Source organism: Hippocampus guttulatus, chromosome 16, assembly GCF_054856545.1.
Source record: "Hippocampus guttulatus isolate MCC_2025c chromosome 16, RoL_Hgut_1.0, whole genome shotgun sequence".
Classification (NCBI taxonomy): Eukaryota; Metazoa; Chordata; class Actinopteri; order Syngnathiformes; family Syngnathidae; genus Hippocampus; species Hippocampus guttulatus.
The window spans coordinates 5,221,967-5,242,176 of NC_141276.1; the positions used below are offsets into that span (position 1 = coordinate 5,221,967).

Below are 20,210 nucleotides of genomic sequence, written 5' to 3' on the forward strand. Positions count from 1 at the left end.
CCTTTGTTTAGAAGCATTTTAATCGGAAAAGCACATAAAAAAACATCGCCTGTAGCATTTGAAATGTAAATATGCCCGACAGCAAGCGAACGCATCGCTGTTTAACACGGCCCAGAAGCCTGGGAACTGTTGGTTTTCCTCACCGGGTTGCCGCGATTGGACGGCCCGGTGTTCCGCCCACAAACACAAGGTGGAGTTGGAAAAAGGAAAGGAAAAAAAATACATGCTGATCTAATATATGAAGCTGTCAAGCAGCCATCCACAATTTGGAAAACGAGCATTCTCTTTAACGTATAAAGGCACCTAGGTCCATATACTAACACACCAGTGGGTAGGCATCCCAAAAATATTAATTATGATAGTAATGACGCAAAACCAATACATGAGAAGTCTAACCATCTCAGGTTCGAGATTTGAGGTTAGTCAAATGATGCGAACTTTCGGTGTTGGAAGCTCGTTCGGTTTGCCCCATCAAAGTGTTGCAAACATGGGCAGCGGAGCGGACATGATGGCCGGTGTTCGGTCCGGGTCGGTCGGATCGTCCCCTTCAGATGTAAAAATGCGATGGCGGCTGACGGAAACGACGGCGGTGGCGTCGGTCCGACAACATGGAAGACACCTCGGCGTCGTGCAACGGTTGGGTGGGGAGTGGGAAGCTTGCTTCGCGTTGACTGGAGGGAGACGGCGAGTGCGATGGAGGCGGGGGAAGAATCATCTCTGCGGGGACTGGAGCCGAGGACCGACGGCGCAGTACTGGCGATCGTTCAACCCTCCCCTTCTTCCTCCACAACGACGCCGAGAAGCAGCTAGGTAAGCCCAAGCCGAGCCACCCCCCGCTCGGTTCGAAACGCGATACGATTGCGCCACAAACGAGTGACTTAAATTCGCTTGTCTGACCGTAAATGTAGCATTTTATACGTGTGAAAAACGCGGCTCGGTTGACGGTCCCCCTTTGTACTCGACCAACGGCGGTGGTTCAGGGGACAGACGAGGTCGGCCATAGCCGTATTTCTTGTCCTCTGCGGCTGGGGGGAGAGACTTGTGGACACGAGGCCTGGAGGTAACGATATGTTCAAATGACAATCTAGTTGTGGTTAAGACTATTTCCTCGGTGGATGTTGATGTATTTTTGATTTCGTGGGAGCTCGCGGCACTTTACACGCGGAGATCTCCATGCGGCAGTTGGCAGAAGAGCCAGCCGCCCCTCACGGTTAGCCATCAGGGATCTTAGTTTAATATCTCGCCGCCCTCTCTCTCCCCCTTCTCTCTCCCCGACCAGCCCCGGACTACCGATCTCCTCGGTGAACCCGCCTTTCTCGTCGTCGCTTTTCGGCTCGACAAAAGGGAACTCCGCGGTTGAGTTTTAAGCCTTGTCCGTTTTTTCTTGTTTTCACCGACCGCTATTTGGACCTTGTCACGGTAGGTTTGCTCGGAAGCATGGCGGTCGTTGGAGCTTGTTTGTGGCGCCACGGAACCTTCCCGGTCTTCGACGTTACCTTAGCCCCCTTTAAACATGCACTATGTTAAACCAAAAACTATGGTTTATCGACATGTTGAGAAAATTTACATGGATTAAAAAAAAAACAGTTTTAGAGTAGCCCTTATTTACTCTTTTTTTGCAGTTCCCCGTCTTTGTGGCACATCCAGCCCTACCACCACGACGTTCATAGCCAACCCATGTGTGGAAATATGTACGTTGTCGGATTTTATATTCCCGTCATTTTAAAACGTGTTCGAGCTATGTGCATTTTGGACCGTTACAGTGGGCATTCGTAAATTTTAGGGTGAAATTCAATTCTCCCGAAAACAGCGTCCAATGCTGTCTTATCGTCTTGAAAACGGCCCCAACACCGCTCTTTAGTATAGTTAATGCAGCACGATGTTCAAACGTGAAAAGAGTTCAGCTCTTTTGAAACGGTAGCCCGGTACCGAAATGTTCGGCGTCGCTGGTTCGCCCCCCGGCTGGTGCTTTTCGAGCTAACAGGCTAGCCGGAGCCATCAAGGACACGACGAACAACGAGCATCCGCCATCATGGAAGCGCCGCTCGGTTACGCCTCGCTGAAGAATAAACCGCAGTTGCGTTATCAATTCTTGAATAAAACCACACACAAACACGTATGCCACAAAAAAAAACATTTTGTTAACCGTAAACGACAACATGTCGCCATTCTTCCGTGTTATGGTCGAGATTAGTGTCTGGCGCTGCGGAGCTAGATCCGTGGGTGATGAGGCTCCCGTGGCGCAGTGATAGCCGCCATTGTGGATCCGATGGTCGGACAGCAAAAGCAGATCCCCCGTGGTCAGCTGGTCGCCTGCAGCTGGCTGTCCGTCCACCAGCTTCCTTCCTTCCTTTTGTGGATCCACCCAAACCCCTCGACTCCCCCACTCAAAAATCCTCCACCAGCGAGCAGGCCCAGGCGTAGAAAATGGTCGTTGCGTGCAGCGATAACGTTGAAAGGAAGGGAGGGGGAAAGAAGGCGAAATTCCGTCTGGGTGAAAAGTAGCTAGACGGGGAATGGGAGCTAAGCCGTTGCTACTTGTTAGCCCTCCGCTGTGTTATTTGAGATCGGGAGTGTGTGTATGCGCGCGCGCGCCCTCAACGCTGAGCGTAAACGTTTAAGGGGCGGTGTGATGAATATAAGCCATTATGTCGACGGGCATTTCCCATTCAACTCTCCCGTTGGAATGCCCATTCACATCACATTCCCACGTTTGTTGTCACCGAACGAGCATTGAATGCTTGCGATTTCTCATTAAAATGCAGCGAACCCTCTCCATTTGATAAGGTTTAGCAACCAAGGAGGCTTCCCCTAAAATATGTAGTATTTGCCTATTTTTAATGGTGTGAACCGTAAATATACTTCATACTTTGAGCCCAAAGCAATTATTTCAAACTCATCTTAGAACAGTGACTTGAGAAACAAATGGCTTCTGTATTATCCTACTGTGTTTCTGTGTGGCACCACTTCACAACCAGTAAAAAAAAAAGTTTCCTATTACCCACGCAGGACGTTTTTTTCATAATTCAGTGATACCATCATTATGGCGTTTGTTGCAGCACATACAAAATGAACGTGTTTATCGACAGCACACTGTGTTGTACTCACTGCAGCGTGAAAAGTCCTTTAGAAAGAGCGTTTGTGTGGCATCTTCGGGCGTTAAAGAAAGACCACAAAAATACATGGATCAGGTGTGAATAGGTATTATGGTCCATATAAAAAAAATGTGAGCAGTTGAGATTGCAAAGGGTTTTAATAACTGGAATTATTTCCCCAGACTAAATCTAGGATACCACACAAATGAATGGAGACATGGAAGCAACATCCCAACATCAATGTAAGTGCTCGGCTCAATTCTCATCTCATTTAAAGTTGTCAAATTTATACTCGATTAAAATAATTTAGACTAGACTTAGAACTGAATGTTGTGCAGTAGTGTGGGCGCAGGAGGACATGCTCCAGTTGCTGGAGTCCATGAAGTTGGCACTGCCACCGAAGGACCTGACCAAGTACAAGACGTCCGAGTCCCACCTGGACTGGCAGAAGGTGGCCTTCAACTCCTACACGGCCGAGATGTGCAAACTGAAGTGGCAGGAGGTCTCCAAAGAGGTGAGCCTGCCGGGGTTTATGCATTATTTTGGGAAAAGGACAGTTGCATGATTCATTGTGTTTTTGTCTGACTTGACAACAGATCCGTAAATTCCGGACCCTCACAGAGCTGATTTTTGATGCTCAGGATTATATCAGGAACCCATATAAAGGCAAAAAACTAAAGGTGAGCCAAGAAGGCTTCTTTTTGTTTCATTTTTAATTACTATGCACATAAGTTAGCGGTTTATGGAGCAGACTGGTTTTGTTCTCGTTTTGCCACATATATACAAATACGGGAGAAAACAATCTGCCAACATTAAATAAACTCCATCAAATGTGGCGACCACAAGTCTGCAGTTTACAGTACTCAAGAACCTCTTTTCCCGATGGCTTTGACAGAAACATCCGGATTTCCCGAAAAAGCCCCTGACGCCATATTTCCGCTTCTTCATGGAGAAGAGGGCCAAGTATGCAAAGTTGCATCCGGAAATGAGCAACTTGGATCTGACCAAGATCTTGTCCAAGAAGTACCGTGAGCTGCCGGACAAAAAAAAGGTTACAGTCGGAGACGTTTCAGTTTTGAAATGAAAAAGAAAACGAGCTTTTAAACGTGTTTTGATTCCTTCACAATGTAGAAAAAATATGTGGACGACTTTTTGAAGGACAAAGAGACATTTGTGCACAGCATGATGAGATTCAGGTGAGGTCATCGATGAGTATTTTGCTGCCTCTACTCAGACACAACATTTTGAAGACGTTTACCTTTTTTCCAGGGAGGATCACCCGGAGCTTGTGGAAAGCATGACTAAGAAAGGCTCAAATGTTCCTGAGAAGGCCAAAACGCCCCAACAGCTGTGGTACAACCATGAAAAGAAGGCCTTCCTCAAAGGCCACCCAGACGTAATTTTAATTCTTTTTTTTTTTTTTTCTTTGTTGCCTATTCACTGCATCTCATCTGAGCTCACAGTGACCTCTGCTGTTCTTCTCTAGGCTACCACAAAGGATATCAAGGATTGCCTCAGCAAGCAATGGACGCAGCTGTCAGACAAAAAGAGACTTAAGTGGATCGCCAAGTCGCTCGAGCAGCAAAAGCAGTACGAGGTGAGCGAGGAAACGAATTGAAGGATGCAAAATGTCATGTGCCGTTTTGTCTAACACAGGATAACAGTGATGTGTCTCGGCTTGTCTTAATTTGGGGAAGTTAGGGGCTCGCTGGTGTCATTTTTGTTCTTCCCGGACTTGATAAAAGAAGCAAAAGACTTTGTATTTTGTACTAATTTTGGGTTCAGTTGTGTCATTTTCTTCCCTGGTTGCTTTTAATGGAGTGGTTTTCGTTTCAGAGTAGCCACTTTGGCCTGCAAAGTGGGATCTGCTTAGTTCGACCAAACTGCATCATTTGGCTTCCCAAGTCCAAATTGTGGCTTTGATATTTTCAGGAGACAATGCGCGAGTACATTCAGCAGCACCCCGAGATGAACCTAACCCAGGGGGACATCGTCAGGTCCACGCTGACCAAAGCCGAGAGGCACCTGAAGGACAAATCTGACGGGCGGCCCGACAAACCCCCTCCGTGAGTCACCGCTGCCCATTCCGTCCCAATACCTTCGTCAGAGAACGAGGGTAGGGTGCTCATCATTTCATTCCCTCCAGGAACGGTTACTCCATGTTTTGCGCCGAGCTGATGTCCAGCATGAAGGACGTGCCCAGCACTGAGCGCATGGTCATGTGCAGCCAGCGCTGGAAGCTGCTCAAGCAAAACGAGAAGGACGCCTACCAGAAACGTTGTGAACAGGTGACGCAAAAGAGTGGCCTCCGACAAGATCGCTTCTCTTCATATTTGCTTTGAACGTATCTTTTTTTCTCTCTCTCTCTTTCTCTCTGTAGAGGAAGAAGGAGTATGAAATTGAGATGAACAGATTCCTCAGCGTAAGTTCCTTTCATGCCATGCTTGTATTTCTTTCGTTATGAAAACCAATTTTAAAGTTTTCATGATTAAAAACTGTGCTTTCATTTTCGCATCTCTTCAGAGTTTGTCTGCGGAGGAACAGCAAAGGGTCTTGGGTGAGGATAAGGGGGGCTTCAAGAGAGGCGGCGTGGCCAACAGCCCTGCGTCCAAAAAGAACTCCAAAGCTAAGGTGCCAAGAGTGTGGAGACTTCTCTTTGTTTTAATTTTTAATTTTTATTTATTTTTATCCTCCCCACATGTTTTCGAATAGCAATCGCATTTTCTAATGTTGTCCTTTTGATCGATTTGCAGGGCAACCCGGAGAAACCCAAGCGGCCCATCTCGGCCATGTTCATCTTCTCCGAGGAGAAGCGTCCCAAGCTGCACCAGGACCGTCCGGAGCTCTCGGAAAGCGAGCTCACACGAATGCTGGCACGCATGTGGAACGAGCTGCCGGACAAGAAAAAGGTAGGATTTGGCAAAAGGGCCACTAAAAGGGATTGCGGTTAAATGTGTAGGCCTGAGCTACGTTCTTGTTCTTTATGCAGGAGAAGTACAAACGGCTGGAGGCGGTCTTAAAGGCGGAGTCAGAGAAAAAGGAGGACCGCAGTCTGCCCGACCCACCCAAGACGGCGCAGGACATCTGGCAGCAGAGCGTCATCGGAGACTACCTGGCGAGATTTAAGGTGAGCAATCTACAAACAGGTGGCTCTTTATTAAGCTTTAATTTTACGAAAGAGAGAACTTGATTATCCTGATTTGCACCGTCTCAAATGTTTGCGGCAAACTGTCAGCATTTAGGGGCAGTTGGAGACATGCCTTGAGGGATTCACAATAATACAATTGACATCATTTTATGAAACGCCTCATGCTTATTGCGTATTTAACTGCGGATATGCGCACTGCAGAACGACCGTCCCAAGGCTCAGAAGGCGATGGAGGCCACTTGGAGCACCATGGAAAAGAAGGAAAAGATTATGTGGATCAAAAAGGCGGCAGAAGACCAGAAAAGATATGAGGTGGAAAAGCGTCACGCCGGCCTGAGCCTGGCAGCGGCATCTGACGCGGTGGCGGCTAACCACCATTCTGACTGTCATCCACAGCGAGACCTGTGCGAGATGCGTTCGCCCGTCGCCACCGCCGTGGCCTCGGGAAAGAAGATGAAGTTCGAGGGCGAGCCCAAGAAGCCGCCGTCGTGAGTTGCATTTGCCGTTTGTCGCGGCGCCCTTTCCGCCCTGCTTGAGCTGACATCCTGTCTTGTCTCAGAAACGGGTACCAGAAGTTCTCTCAGGAGATGCTGTCCAATGGCGAGCTCAACCACCTGCCCATGAAGGAGAGGATGACGGAGATTGGCAGCCGCTGGCAGAGGCTGCCTCTCAAGGACAAGGACCGCTACAAAAAGATTGCCGAAGAGATGCAGAGGCAGTATAAAGTGCTGCTTGAGCAGTGGCTCGCCGTGAGTGCTCTCGAAACATTTTACCATCCGATGCTGTGTCGGCTGAAAGGAAACCAAAAAAAAAAAAAATCTTCTAATATGCGTCTTCCCTTCTCCCAGAGCGTATCTTCTCAAGTGAGGAACACCTACAAAGAGTACAACTCACAGGTGAGTCGGGAATCGTCAACCGCAACAGGGAATGAGAAACTGCTTTATTTTATCGTGGCTTTTTATTGCAATGTGGGTCCTCTTGATCTTCCAGAAGAGGAAAGCCCCGGCAAAACCAGGAGGCCCCAAGCCCAAGGCCAAGAAATCTGTAAGTTTTCCAAACTTTATCTGGAGCGCCAACCCACCAAAAATTTTGATTCCCCCCCCCCCCCCCAATGTTTGGGGGGGGGTAATCAAAATTTAATTGTGATTTTGATTTTGGCTTCTCTCGATCTTAAAAACATAACTGAAGAAAAAGGGTTCATGTTACAAATGGATGAAGTGAACTAGTGTGCACTCAGAGCATATTTCCACCGTGAGCGTAAGCCACCATCTATGGCTTCCCCACAGGACACTGAGGACAACGACGACGACGACGACGATGATGATGATGATGAAGATGATGACGAAAAGGACAAGGCTTCCTCTGAAGGGGCATCCTCCAGTGAAGATGACGATGATGACGATGACGTAAGTTGCGTTGCGATAAATGATTTATAAGGCGACAAAAATGGCACATCATACGGGGGGAAAAAAAACACGTTACATGGCAAATTGTGTGGTATTAATTCTGTAAATTCTCATTTAGATTCGTTCTCACACCTCAGTTAAAAAGAAATCTCTACATATATAACTCCAAATTGTTTATCCAATATGAAATTAATGACAAACATCCATGGTGACATCTGGCTGTTACACGTTTGTGTTGAAGAAGGATGACGATGACGACGACGAGGATGACGACGACGAGGTGGACGACAAGGAGAACAAGTCAGAAGACAGCAGCAGCGAGTCCAACTCGGGCGGCTCCTCAGACTCGGACTCAGACTGAAGGGCGGCGGCCATTGTCGCCAGGGGCACCGGGGGCGGGACCGCCGTGACGGCGGGACAGACCAAGCTGAGCCACGGGGGTTCATCCAGGAGGGAGTGAGCACTGCCACTGTGCCAACCCCTGCCCAAGCCACCTCCGTTTCACACGCCCACTTTTTTGTTGTTGTTGTTGTTGTTGGGTTCCCTTCAGTCCCTCACCCAGTTTTAGTCAGACCCGCATCCCACTGGTTTGGCGATGTTCTGAACTGACACTTCCTTATTATTTTTTTGTATTATTATTTGTTTTTATTTTTAAGTTTTAAAACAATGTCTCCCATTTTATTTGATTGTTCCGCAGGGACGAGCCAGGCTTCTCGCAGCCAAAGAACACGACGACCGGGTGGGACACTTAAAGCAGGGAGAGGGGCGGGCAGGATGCGAGGGTGTTTGTACTGGAAAAATTGCACTCTTAAGAATGTTTCCTTGTTAATACTTTTTCCCCTCTCTCCTTTTTCTCTGCTTTTGATTTTATCCTGTTCAGTTCTAAAAGAGGTGGTATTTTTTCAGAAATTAAAAAAAAAACAACGAAGAAGAAGCCATGATGAATGTTTTGTTGTTGTTGTCGTCGTCATTGCTGGAACGTAGTTTAAAATGCTGCAGTGCACATAAGTTTTTCGATCCCGCTTTTTAAAAAAAAAAAAAAATTCCTTTCTTCTTTCCTCCTACTTGTTGATTGGCCGCCATTGTACTAAGTGAAACTGGGTGCCACAGTCGCAACACAAACAATAGACTGTCTTAATATTACATTGCTTTGCAAATATACATTCACATGCAATGTATCACAAACACACACATAAAAGAAATGAATTGGCAGTTGTTTTTTTAGTAAACGCATATATAGCGGCACTGTACGTTTTATTTCAGGGTTGATGTTCATTTTCTGGCCAAACAACAAATAAACCAGCTTGTTGTGCAACGCTCACCTTGTTCCCCCACATGCATGTTTTATTATTTTAAGTATATATATTCTAAATTGGCTCATTACAATGGTGTTTAATGCTGGTTACCTCCCCGCAAATCTGCACTTAGTATCGTGGACGACACAGACTACATCATGAATGTAAATATTGGACGTTTTTGCTTGGTGATCACACACACCATGACTGACATTAGTTATATATCGTTTTGAGACGCTTAGTTGTAACTGAATCAACGTTTAAAAGGAGGGGGGGGGGCTGTATTCTTGTAAATACTGTTTTAATTTTGTATGGAGTGTTTTTCTTTTCTCCCGTCCGTTGCTTGGTTTTGTTTTCCTTGAGAGGGAGAGATGTTTAAAAGTGGGGGGCGGGAGGGGGGAGCTTTACAAGTTTGTACTGCTGATCATTTGACAAACAAACAAAAATGTTTTCTATAGCAGAGGGTGTTAATGATGATGTCCTTGTAGTTCAAGTATTTGGGCAAATAAACACAATCTTGAACAATTGGTTGTCTTTTGCGAATGAGAGTAATCGTCAATCATGTTTTGAGAAGACTGCTCTTTGGGATCCTCCCAAGGAACTATCATTTCTATCAATGGCACCTGTCTTGAAGATACTGACGTAAGCACGATGTCTGGCCTTGACGTTAATAATTAATTGATTCTTTCAATTGTCTGTTACTGTATGAATAAATGTTATTCCACGTACAGCACTTACAGCAATGGTTAAACAATACATACAATACTTTCACAAAAACTACAGCTGTAACAACGCGTTGTTTTCAAGTGCTCTGAAAATAAAGTTGATTGCTTGATACATAAGGATAAATGTATTTATCTGGCCAATAACAATTTAAAAAGCATACACCACTTGTATCATTGCCAAAGAGATAAATGAAAAACTTTCAAAAAACACCGAACAACATGGCTTAAAAGAATGTTTATCTTTGTCGAGCTTCCGTAGTTTGCACCATCCTCATTACGTAATATAAACGTTAAATGACGTAAACGGAAGTGCCGTGTTCCGTGTTATCCCGCGCTGTGATTGGTGGAGTGTTGCTGCATGGCCGCTTTCCGACTGTCAAGCTGCAAAAGACGATCGTTTGTTTGTTTCGTCAATACCTACGAAAAACAAACAATATCACCAAAGAGAGATACACTTTTGACATTTTTTTCCCGAGACTTGACCAATATGGACGTCGAAAAAGATTCCTCGCGCTGACTGACGCGGGTTATGCCGAGTCGCCTCTCGCCTAGGCGGAACGGGTCCCTTCCGTGACGACGAGGTAAAAGGAAAGCAATATCTTATGGTGCTGATGATGATGATGGTCTTGCAGCTGATGATGATGATGATGCGCGCGCTCCCCCATTCCTCGCTGTGGCACGCGCTTCACGGTTCGGCGGTTGCTAGCCACTAGCCAGCTAGGTAGCTCATGCTTGAGTCAACCTTTTGGTGATTGGTAATGTTCAGTATATGCTTTCCCGTCGTAATCGAAAAAGAAAAACAATGACGGCACAAAAGACACAAACAGCCCGCACGTAATACTGTAGTGTAGCACAAAATTATTTCAATTTGGTTACCTGTTCTTTGGTGTTTATTTTTACATCCACAATAATAAACGTATATTGCAATGACGGCCAAAATGACTGCCCCAAAATATGGAATGTCGGGGGTGTAGCTCAAGTAAAATTATCTTAGGTACTTGTCGAAATTGAATAGCAAACTTGAAGAGTGGTTGAGCTCAGATAAGACTTCTGCTACATCTGCCTCCATCTCCGGTGTCAGCTCAAACATTCTCCGCAATCTGGTTTCTCTTGGATGATTAGTTTCACTGACATTGAGGCTCAAAAATCCAAGTAAACAAATCTCTCAACTTCAGAGCCATATTCTTCCCCTCAAAAAATCTGACAACAGGTACTGTATCAGGTTCAACGTAACTTTTTTTTGATCGATTGAGAGTGTTTTGTATCATTTTGCCATAGTGATTATTTTATTTTCATTGTATTCCATCTTTATTATATATCTTTATACTGCTTCAAACAACAAAGTCTATGAGGGAAAAGTGGTTAAGATTGCATGACTGTCTGTTTTTATGTTATGTGTTGTTTATTATTTTATACTTCTTTTGTTATTTTATTTTATGGTAACTGTTTTGTAAAGAGCATTGTAACAGCTGCGGCTCTTGTCAAAGCGCTATATAAATCAGGATGTATTGTATATCGCGCTTTTTAAATACTCATACTGGTGGGGGGGGGGGGGGGGGGGTTGTGACTGTTTCATAGTGTATGTCCAACCCTACCAGTAAACATAATGACCCTTTCTTTAGAACTCTATTTTCTTTTTTATTGACAGGATGAAGAGAGAAAAGCGACTTAAAAGCTTTAAAGTGAGTAATTTGGAGGTAAGAATGACTTGTGTGATCTACGTACTACGAGCATGTTTTTAGAGTTTAAAGTGATTGTTTTGGAATTAATTTGACAGATATGTGTTGAGAATTTTCACTATAAACGTGCGTTGTTTTTTTAAAGCTAGAAAATGAGTCAAATGGCACTCATGTGCCTGTTAATGTAATCAGTGTGTTGATTAATGTTGCTCAGCGTCCGACATTAATGTTGGCTCGATGGCCCTGGGCCAGTATGGCACTGTCACTTTATAGATGCTGGCTTGACGGTGACTGAGAAATATGGAGTTACTGCGAGAGCTATGTGTTTACATTTGTTACCATAAATATGCTTTTTTTTTTTTTTTTAGCTTAAATGTGAATAATATAGTTATTGTGCCTGCTGCCAACATGCTAGGTACACAGGACCCTTTTGTTTCAACGCCATCAAGGGGATTCATCAGTGGGATTTTCAAATGAAAATGGAGGATATGGCCCTTTCAGGCCCAGACAACACCAGGCTGGAGGTACAAGCAGTATTACATTGTGTGTATATCTACATATATTTGTCATTCTTGAAATTTAACAGTTGTGTGTGTTAGGCCTTGGTCCACGATATCTACTCTGAGCTGGTGGAGGATGCCTGCCTGGGCCTTTGCTTTGAGGTGCATCGCGCTGTCAAGCATGGCTACTTCTTCCTAGACGACACCGACCCGGAGAGCGCCAAAGAATTCGGTTGGTAACATCACAACTTTGCCCAGTTGATTTATTTATTTATTTTTTGAAAGATTTAGTTCAGTGAGCAACATATTTTTGAATAAAGGCACAGACATTAAAACATGCTTTCTAAAAAATACGATTCATCGAGTGCTCTACAAAATAATCGACCGATTAATCGGTTATGAAAACAAGGATGAGTTGCAGCCCAACACACACAACGAATGGTAGCGAAGGGGCACACATAACAGGAGACCTTGGTTCTCCTCCTCTGTCGTTTTTGCAGAGATTGTAGACCAGCCAGGACTGGACATCTTCGGCCAGGTGTACAACCAGTGGAAGAACAAGGAGTGCGAGTGTCCCAATTGCAAGCGGTTGATTGCCGCGTCCCGCTTTGCGCCACACTTGGAGAAGTGCCTGGGCATGGGGCGCAACAGCAGCCGGATCGCCAGCCGCAGGTCAGCCCCACGCAAATTGAGCCGCCAAATCATATTGTATGATTTTTATTTTCTATTTTTTTTTTCATATTTATGACAGACTGGCCAGCAACAACAACAATGTGAGCAAGTCAGAGAGCGACCAGGAAGATAATGATGACCTGAATGACAACGACTGGTCGTACGGTGCGGAGAAGAAATGTGAGCAATCTGAAAATCAAACAGAAACTCCCAATGTAGCAAACTTTGTTAGGATTATTTTTTTTAATGATTATTATCTTCTGATTGCAGCTAAGAAGAGAAAGTCAGATAAGGTCGTTTCACTTTTATTTCTTCGCATTCTCGACTACCGTTATGTTGTGTGCTCTCATGTAACTCTGGTTTTTCATCCGCGCAGAATCAGAATTCACCTCGGCGATCCAAATCTCTAAAGCACAAAAATGGTGAGGGATGATTCTTTTTTTACTTTATTTCAATCAATGAATTAGGCTTTCACGGACACCCTGATTAGGAAAGGACAGAGCCGACTCTTCCTACTCAGGAAACTGAGGTCTTTTGGGGTTCAGGGGTCGCTCCTTAAGACTTTCTATAACTCGGTGGTGGCCTCGGCCATCCATTATGGCATTGTCTGCTGGTCAGGTAGCATCTCAGCCCGGGACAGAAAGAGACTGGAGCGACTGGTCAGGAAGGCCAGTTCTGTCCTGGGCTGCTCCCTTGACACTCTGGAGGAGGTGGGCAACAGAAGGATGCTAACTAAGCTAAAAGCTATGATGGACAGTCCCTCCCACCCTCTGCAGCCCGCCCTGACAGCACTAGGTAGCTCCTTCAGCCATAGACTGTTACACCCGCGCTGCAAGAAGGAGAGATACCGATGCTCGTTCCTACCAACTGCTGTCAGGCTGCTGAATAAAAAATAGCAACAATAATATTAATAATAATTAATGATGTAGAAAACAACAGTAAATAGCACTGCGATTTATCCATTTTGTATTTATATTGCACTTAATTGAACGGTGTTTGTTTGTTTTTCTCTTCTTCTTTCTGCCTACATTCTTGCTGCTGGAGGCTGTAAATTTCCCCAGTGTGGGACAAATAAAGGATATCTTATCTTATCTTTACAAGAACAGGATATTTGAGACCGATCAACGAGTTAAAAAAAAATAACGTCACCCATCACGATTCGCTTACAGTTAGCGAAAATATTTCATATACCAGTAGTTTTATTTACACAATGAATTTTCGAGATGAAGTATGTGAGCCTTGCTTTGTGTTTCAGGTGACTTGAGCAGCAGCGTCACTGCCGAAGCTTTCAAGGTGACCACTCCTTCCCCCCCCCCATTCACCATCAGTCAGGCTTCACTATAAAGTTTACGGGACTGCGTCAGAGACGATAAGCTCCCTTTTGTGTCTTTGGCCTTGTTTCAGTACAACAACTACAACAATGCTGGCATCAGTTACGAAACTCTGGGCCCCGAGGAAGTCAGATCGCTTCTGACCACGGTGAGAATACCGTAGTTACTGTCTTTCTTCGCCCTCCACAAGGTGTCCCCTGACAAAGGATTGCTTGTTCAGGTGGAAAATTCCACCGCGATACAAAAGTACCGGTCGGTGGAAATGATACTCGCTGATGGATGGTTTGCTCAGGTTGTGTGTGTTTGTGCAGCAATGTGGGGTGATCTCTGAGCACACCAAGAAGATGTGCACCAGGTATGTAGCACGCAGAACACACGCACGCTGCCGTGACGTGATGATGTCTGTCTGACCCTATGAGGTTTCCCCTCTTTCCACTTGATACGGCGCTGACGTGAAAGTGAAAGTGCATGATGACTTTCATTTTCATCTTCGTCTACTTTAAACGGTGGGACCGACTGAAGGTTGAACACAAGTTGGCAGGAGGGCCGGCGAGCCATCGACTTGCACGCACAAGGCCCTCTGGCAGGTGACCAGTCACCAGTCACTTTCATGCGGAGACCCTGCAAAATGGCTGCCTGAAGAGCCGCTTTTACACAGTGACACTGCATCCTGCAATTAAAAAAAAAAAGAAATCCCTTATTTTTTCTTCTTTTTTTAATCAGTCATTTTGACCAGATGATGAGCTGGGTTCGGTTTGGAAGACACAGTTTATCAACACCCTTTTTGGTTACCACTTTTCACTCATCTCTGTGTCAAAGACAGCAAATTACGGTGAAAGGGTCTCCCTGCAACCAGGCTGGTGCGTCAAGTCGGTCAGGGATGTGTAACGCCACCTTGTGTCCCGCCCACCAGGTCTCAGCGGTGTCCCCAGCACACGGACGAGCAGAGGAGGAGCGTCAGGGTGTTCCTCCTGGGGCCGTCCGCGTGAGTGTCCCCCCCCCCCCCCCCCCCAAAACCCTTCCTCAATCCCATCCTTAACGCCCCCCCCCCCCCCCCCCCCCCCACTCCCACCTCTTCCATGTGTATTTGATTTATGGGTGAATGCTTCTGACAGTTTTTTTTAAACAGCTTTAAGGACAGTTTGATTTGTGAGTGACCACTGGAGGGGTTCCATTGTGTGTACTTGTGTTAGTGTGAGCCACAAAGTGTGTGTGTTGGAGTAGTGCGTGTATGGGTGTACGTGTGTGTTTTAGTTCTGTACAGTCATTGCTCTTGCGAGGCCTTGCTAACTCAAAATGGCCGCCTCAATGTTAACAACCATGTGATTTCTCTGAAGCAAGAAAATGCCACCAAAGTTCTGATCAATGAAAGGATACGATACCGTAAAAATGAAACAATTTTCCAAAGATCAGAATTGCTGGTTTGCGGGTGAGTCCACACACAGGAAGTGACCTGGTGTGAACTTTCCGTGGCCTCCAGGTCGTCCCTACCTGACGCCGACGCCTCGGTGGAGGGCGACATGTTTGAGCTTCAAGGGGACGGCAGCGGGGCCCAGAGTCTCATCAGCCGCCTGCAGTGGGAAGACTCGCCAGAGATTTCACCCACCGACTCCGCCTCATCCAGAGCCAGTAAGTTGCTACTAAGGCATTTTTAGATTCTTTTTAATTTTTGTTTATTGACTCTCTATATTTTTATTTATGTAGTCAATTGTTCATTTTTGTATTACATTTTATATTATATGTATTCCTGTTAGTTTTAAAATTTTATTTGACTTACTCAAAGGGAAAGTCAAGTCACAAATGTTTTATGCACCCCCACTAGTCTAAACGAAGCTTTCTGATTAATATTGCGTTTGTAGAATATGAATTATGCGGCAAAATACGCCATCTACGAAGGCGGCCATTTTGCTACTTGCTGTTGACTGGAAATGACATCAGTTGACAACCAATCATGGCTCATCTGTGAATGTCACATGACCCAACCCAGAAAACATGATTGGTCATTACCTTCGCACTGAGCAACTGCGAAGTTATCGTTAATTGACCTCCCCCCTGAGATAGATTAAAAACAGGTGGATTTCGCTGTTCAATTCATATTCCACAAATGCAAAAACAATCAGAATGCCGTGTTTAGACTACTTGCGGCGGTGAACAGCCATTTTTATGATATTTAGCTTTCTGTCCACCATTTTTATAGATTTTATGTGCAGGACTCTTCAAGTTTGCTTCCCCTTTGTCCTCCATTCACCATTGTACTTTGTACTGCTCGGATGTTCATATAAAGCACCACCGATTGGTTTGGATCTAATTTTTCCACGTTCCTTCCATCTCTCCACACAGGCACCAACCATTCAGACCCTCGCAGGCCCAAGAAGAAAAAGCGAACCTCGCTGGTTTTGAACAGCACGGCAGGTGGAGGAGGAACAGGAGGAGTCAGCGGCGAAGGAACAAGCGGCAGTCTAACAAGTGGCAGCAATGGCGGCGTCTCGCAGAGTAACGTTAGCTTGCCTGCCAAGAAAAAGCGCCCCAAACTTCCTGCTCCTTCTATTTCCAGTATCTACGATGACTTGAACTAGCACCAGAGGACACCCCTCCACCCCCTCGTCTCTCCGCCAACTTGACAGAAAGTGTCGAGATGATGTGTTCAGGTGCACTAACAACCACACACACACACACACACACACACATATACATTCCTCTGCTCTGTACTGCTGTGTGTATTCCAGGTGAAGTGCGACTGGTGTATACCGTATTTTCTTAAATAGTGGCCTGTCTGTCTAAATCTGTCCTGCCAGTAAACACCATAGCCCAAAACACATTAATGCCTCCCTCCAATTCTACCGTACCCCAAAAGACAGACACATTAATGCCCCCAACATATCCCCAAAAGACAAACCGATGCCTTACTAATTGGCGGCATACCCCAACACCCCGTAACTCAAGACAAATCCTAATAGAACAGATTGATGCTTCCCTCCATTGGACCCTGTACCCCAAAAAGCTGAAGCCTCCCTCCAAACAAGAACATAGACGCCGAATCCCAAAAGATTAAACGGCGCACCCCGAGACAAATCGAAAAAGACAAGCATCTCTTAACAGCTGCCACACCACAAAAAAAAATATACACCTCGTTCCAATCGAGGCATACCCCAAAAGTTTAAGGCCTTCCTCCAGAAGACGCCGTTCCCCAAATGACTGATGTGATTGCTCCACAATGTTGTCACTGGCCACTATTCGGGAAACATGCTACTTTTGTATACTTGTGACATATGTTTTGAGTTTTGTGAAGATCATGACGACCTAATTCTTTCATGTAAAGGATCGAAATGGTCACTCGTGACATGGTATCATACATGGCGTGCTTTATACACACATAGACGCACACACACCTTGTATTTGCACATTTAATTGTAATGGTGGTGATGGACACGGTAAGCTCACATATTTGAAATCTAATTATGTATATTTTTATAGTCCTGTGAAGTTTTGTAAAGTGATCTTTTTGTGATGTGAGCTCTAAATATCAAGAAATGTAAAAAAAAAATATATATATACGAGCGCTGTCCTGCGTTACTGATGTTTGTAAATAAACAAAAGTGGGAAGGTTTTTTTTCAATGCATTTCATTGGAGAAAGACTCCAATTTTTATTTTCTCCTAAGTGCCAGATTCATTAGTTTCATTCATTCATTTTATTTACACTAAATACACAATATTGTACACAAAAGACACCAGGTCTGGTCTACTATCGTAATAGAGTATCTCCGCCTTTAAATAAATTTCTACACACCACAGAAAAAATGTTCAGCGTGAATAATTGACAAGGACACACAGCCTTAGACATCGGAGAGCCGAAAAGAAAGCTTAATCACAAACTTTAGTTTGTGATCAAGCTCAATTATGATCAGTTTTTTTCTTTCTCTCCATTTAACCACCTCCAAGGAGATTTGTCTTTGTTGCCATTTGTTAGCGTGTTAGGCAAAAAGCGTCCGACTGAGTCCAAGTGATGTTTTATGGCAGAGAAAGGCGCAGCTGGAGAGAAATGCGTGTCAAACGCAGGTGGGTGGACTGCTTGCTTTTTTTTTTCTTTGGTTTTCAGCATGTGGATGATCCAAATATGGGAGTTTCAGGGCCTTGGTGGAGGTTGCGTAAGTGTCACATGCTAATGAGTTTCTTCAGCGGCTGTGCATGCCAAAGATGAGGAAGCTGAAGAAGATGGTGACACCCACCAGGGAGATGGTGGCGGGCGCGGTGAAGAACTGTCGGTAGTTGATGCGGAAGTACCAAACTACAGCCAGGATCACCACGAACACGGGCACCACCAGGCTGCCTGTACTGATGGCCACACCCGCCGCCCGCAGGCCCCCGGAGACATCCGACGCCCCCTGGGGGGAACCCGCCGCCCCCGTTTCTGGGGTGCCGTCTTGCGGGGCCTGCGAGACGTGGCAGTGGATGACGCTGTTATGAGTCACGTTCAGGGACAGCAGAGTCCTCTTGGAGTCCTGCAGGAGTTGGCCTTGATAGATCAGCTTGATCTGATGCTCACGCCCAGAGAAGTACTTACTGAACAGGGAGAAATTCACAAGGTACATTTCAGCATCGATATGAACATATATTAGGGCAACACTTAAATGCTGTGTGTGTCTATCGATTTTCCATTTGCTAAACTTTTTTGTAACCTGTCCTATTTGCTTTTTTTGTGCTCTTTCTGAAACACCGAAAGATGGCGCTAAAGCCCTTTCTAATGCAAAAGCAGTGCCACCTTGTGGCCCTCTAGTACCAAGCAACTGGGTGGAAGTGGCCTTAGTCTTATTAGACAGCCCAAAGCCCTGGCTAATGTAAAAGTAGTACTATGATGTCATCTTGTGGCACCATGAGGAAATGTTACAGTAAACCTTATTTTGGTGGGTTAAATTCACAAGCTACTCTATTTTCAACACTTTAAATTGGTTAATACTGAGGAAAAATAACGGCTGGTATGGGGACAGATCAATATCGATTTGTGACAAAAATATGACATTGACCATATTTTGAACTTTTAAGGTTTCCTCCTGATGGCAACATGTAGTTTTTGTGCCAAAACGTGTGCCCGAACCTTTTGAGTTGGTCCACAGTATGGTGAGGCTTGACGACCGCCACTTCTTCAGTGTCGTTTAAAAACTTGAGTCGCACACAAAAGGACGGCACGGCAGACAACGCCTTTTTACATCCCTGCTCTCTCTCTACGTCTTCGCCGTAATCCTCGTCTTCCTCCTCGTCCGAAGCATGAATTCTTCCCCCCGGGGGTGCTTTGCTCTGAATGTCCAGCAAAAGATCAGTGTCCTCGGGCAGAGCCCCCTCATCCGCCTCACCGTCGTCTGGCTTGTTCTCTGGCGAAGGAGGGGCGGCACCGGTCTGCTCAGGAGCGTCAACCTGGACGTCGCCGCCCGCGTCCCCGCCCACGCCGATGAGTGAGGCGTGGGCGCCTGCCGTCAGGATTGTGCCCAGGATGTGATCCCCGCGCTCTGCCACGTGTGTGGACAGCCAGGCCAGCACCAACGCCAGGGCCACCAGCAGGGCGCCACCCGCCGCTGTGGCCTCGCCACCCATCCCGTCCAGCATGGTCAGTGCACACACTGCCATTTCTTTGACCTGCACAAATTGTGTTTTTGACACAAAATATGCACTTTTCAAAACCAGAATTTAGCATTGTGATGTTTTGCAACAAAGCTGAAGTCATTGTCGGACCCCCCCATGTGTTATGACAAAACAGTCATACTTACAAAATGTGTGTGTGTATTAATGTAAAATACACACACACACGTCTTTCATGGCACAATATTCTTTTTGTTTCAAAAACATTTTTATTATAAGGCGTAAGACAGAAATGAGGAAACATCAAAACCGGAAGTACGTTCACGTCACAAGAAGGCCAACATGTTGACGTCACAATTAATGCACTGCATACTTAACAGGTCAAGTCGTTATCATAATGAAAATGAAAAAAAACTTACCTTGAATGTTTTAACGCGGATTAGTGAGCCAGCAAATGAGTAACGTTGTGACTCCCGTCAATGTGTCAATTCATGACAACAAGAGGCGGCGTTAGCCTCACGAGCTAACTCAAGCTAAATAAAGAGGAAGAGCTCTTGGCTCCCTTTTCGCGTTTAATCGCCGTTACAACTCGCTTGGCGTCGTTTAATTTCATTGTGGATGACGGGATTATTCCTTACCGATCAGGCGTGCAATGAGAACATGTTTGCCGATGAACTTCCTCGATGCTAGTAGCTAGCAAGCGGCTACTTCCTCAAAACAGGAGACTCACTCAGGCGGAAGAGAGGAGGGACGTCAGCAGTCTGACCCCGTGCTCGTGTTCTTCCAC

At 45.5% G+C, this 20,210-nt stretch overlaps 3 protein-coding genes across 21 annotated transcripts; 2 read left to right on the forward strand and 1 right to left on the reverse strand.

Moving 5' to 3' along the window:
• The first annotated feature begins 264 nt into the window (after positions 1 to 264).
• Positions 265 to 9,469, forward strand: ubtf (upstream binding transcription factor). 16 transcript variants are annotated; one of them, XM_086132947.1, is made up of 22 exons: positions 270 to 810; positions 1,623 to 1,691; positions 3,278 to 3,337; positions 3,417 to 3,609; positions 3,692 to 3,775; positions 3,991 to 4,146; positions 4,227 to 4,291; positions 4,365 to 4,491; positions 4,582 to 4,692; positions 5,028 to 5,161; positions 5,242 to 5,383; positions 5,476 to 5,517; positions 5,619 to 5,726; positions 5,849 to 6,004; positions 6,085 to 6,222; positions 6,445 to 6,555; positions 6,640 to 6,731; positions 6,803 to 6,992; positions 7,092 to 7,139; positions 7,234 to 7,287; positions 7,530 to 7,649; positions 7,891 to 9,469. In XM_086132947.1, exons 1-22 carry the CDS (start codon positions 356 to 358, stop codon positions 8,008 to 8,010), a joined length of 2,775 nt encoding a protein of 924 aa, XP_085989073.1. In that variant the 5' UTR covers positions 270 to 355; the 3' UTR covers positions 8,011 to 9,469. The 16 variants fall into 16 exon arrangements, with proteins under 16 accessions (XP_085989071.1, XP_085989070.1, XP_085989072.1 ...); XM_086132945.1 differs by having other exon boundaries at positions 265 to 810; positions 6,445 to 6,731; positions 7,894 to 9,469; XM_086132944.1 differs by having other exon boundaries at positions 268 to 810; positions 6,445 to 6,731.
• A 517-nt stretch (positions 9,470 to 9,986) lies between these two features.
• atxn7l3a (ataxin 7 like 3a) lies at positions 9,987 to 17,458 on the forward strand. Of its 3 annotated transcripts, none has more exons than XM_086132966.1 (14): positions 9,987 to 10,250; positions 11,318 to 11,366; positions 11,764 to 11,872; positions 11,948 to 12,080; positions 12,349 to 12,520; positions 12,600 to 12,700; positions 12,791 to 12,813; positions 12,897 to 12,942; positions 13,776 to 13,813; positions 13,925 to 13,999; positions 14,163 to 14,206; positions 14,765 to 14,836; positions 15,332 to 15,480; positions 16,192 to 17,458. In XM_086132966.1, the coding sequence occupies exons 3-14, from the start codon at positions 11,822 to 11,824 to the stop codon at positions 16,425 to 16,427; spliced, it is 1,140 nt and encodes a 379-aa protein (XP_085989092.1). In that variant the 5' UTR covers positions 9,987 to 10,250; positions 11,318 to 11,366; positions 11,764 to 11,821; the 3' UTR covers positions 16,428 to 17,458. The 3 variants fall into 3 exon arrangements, with proteins under 3 accessions (XP_085989092.1, XP_085989093.1, XP_085989094.1); XM_086132967.1 differs by having other exon boundaries at positions 11,318 to 11,351; XM_086132968.1 differs by lacking the exon at positions 14,765 to 14,836.
• tmub2 (transmembrane and ubiquitin-like domain containing 2) lies at positions 17,242 to 20,207 on the reverse strand. Of its 2 annotated transcripts, none has more exons than XM_086132969.1 (3): positions 20,062 to 20,207; positions 18,945 to 19,480; positions 17,242 to 18,412 (listed from the first exon to the last, which is right to left on the reverse strand). In XM_086132969.1, exons 2-3 carry the CDS (start codon positions 19,469 to 19,471, stop codon positions 18,025 to 18,027), a joined length of 915 nt encoding a protein of 304 aa, XP_085989095.1. In that variant the 5' UTR covers positions 19,472 to 19,480; positions 20,062 to 20,207; the 3' UTR covers positions 17,242 to 18,024. The 2 variants fall into 2 exon arrangements, with proteins under 2 accessions (XP_085989095.1, XP_085989096.1); XM_086132970.1 differs by having other exon boundaries at positions 19,843 to 20,121.
• Between the last annotated feature and the right edge of the window lie 3 nt (positions 20,208 to 20,210).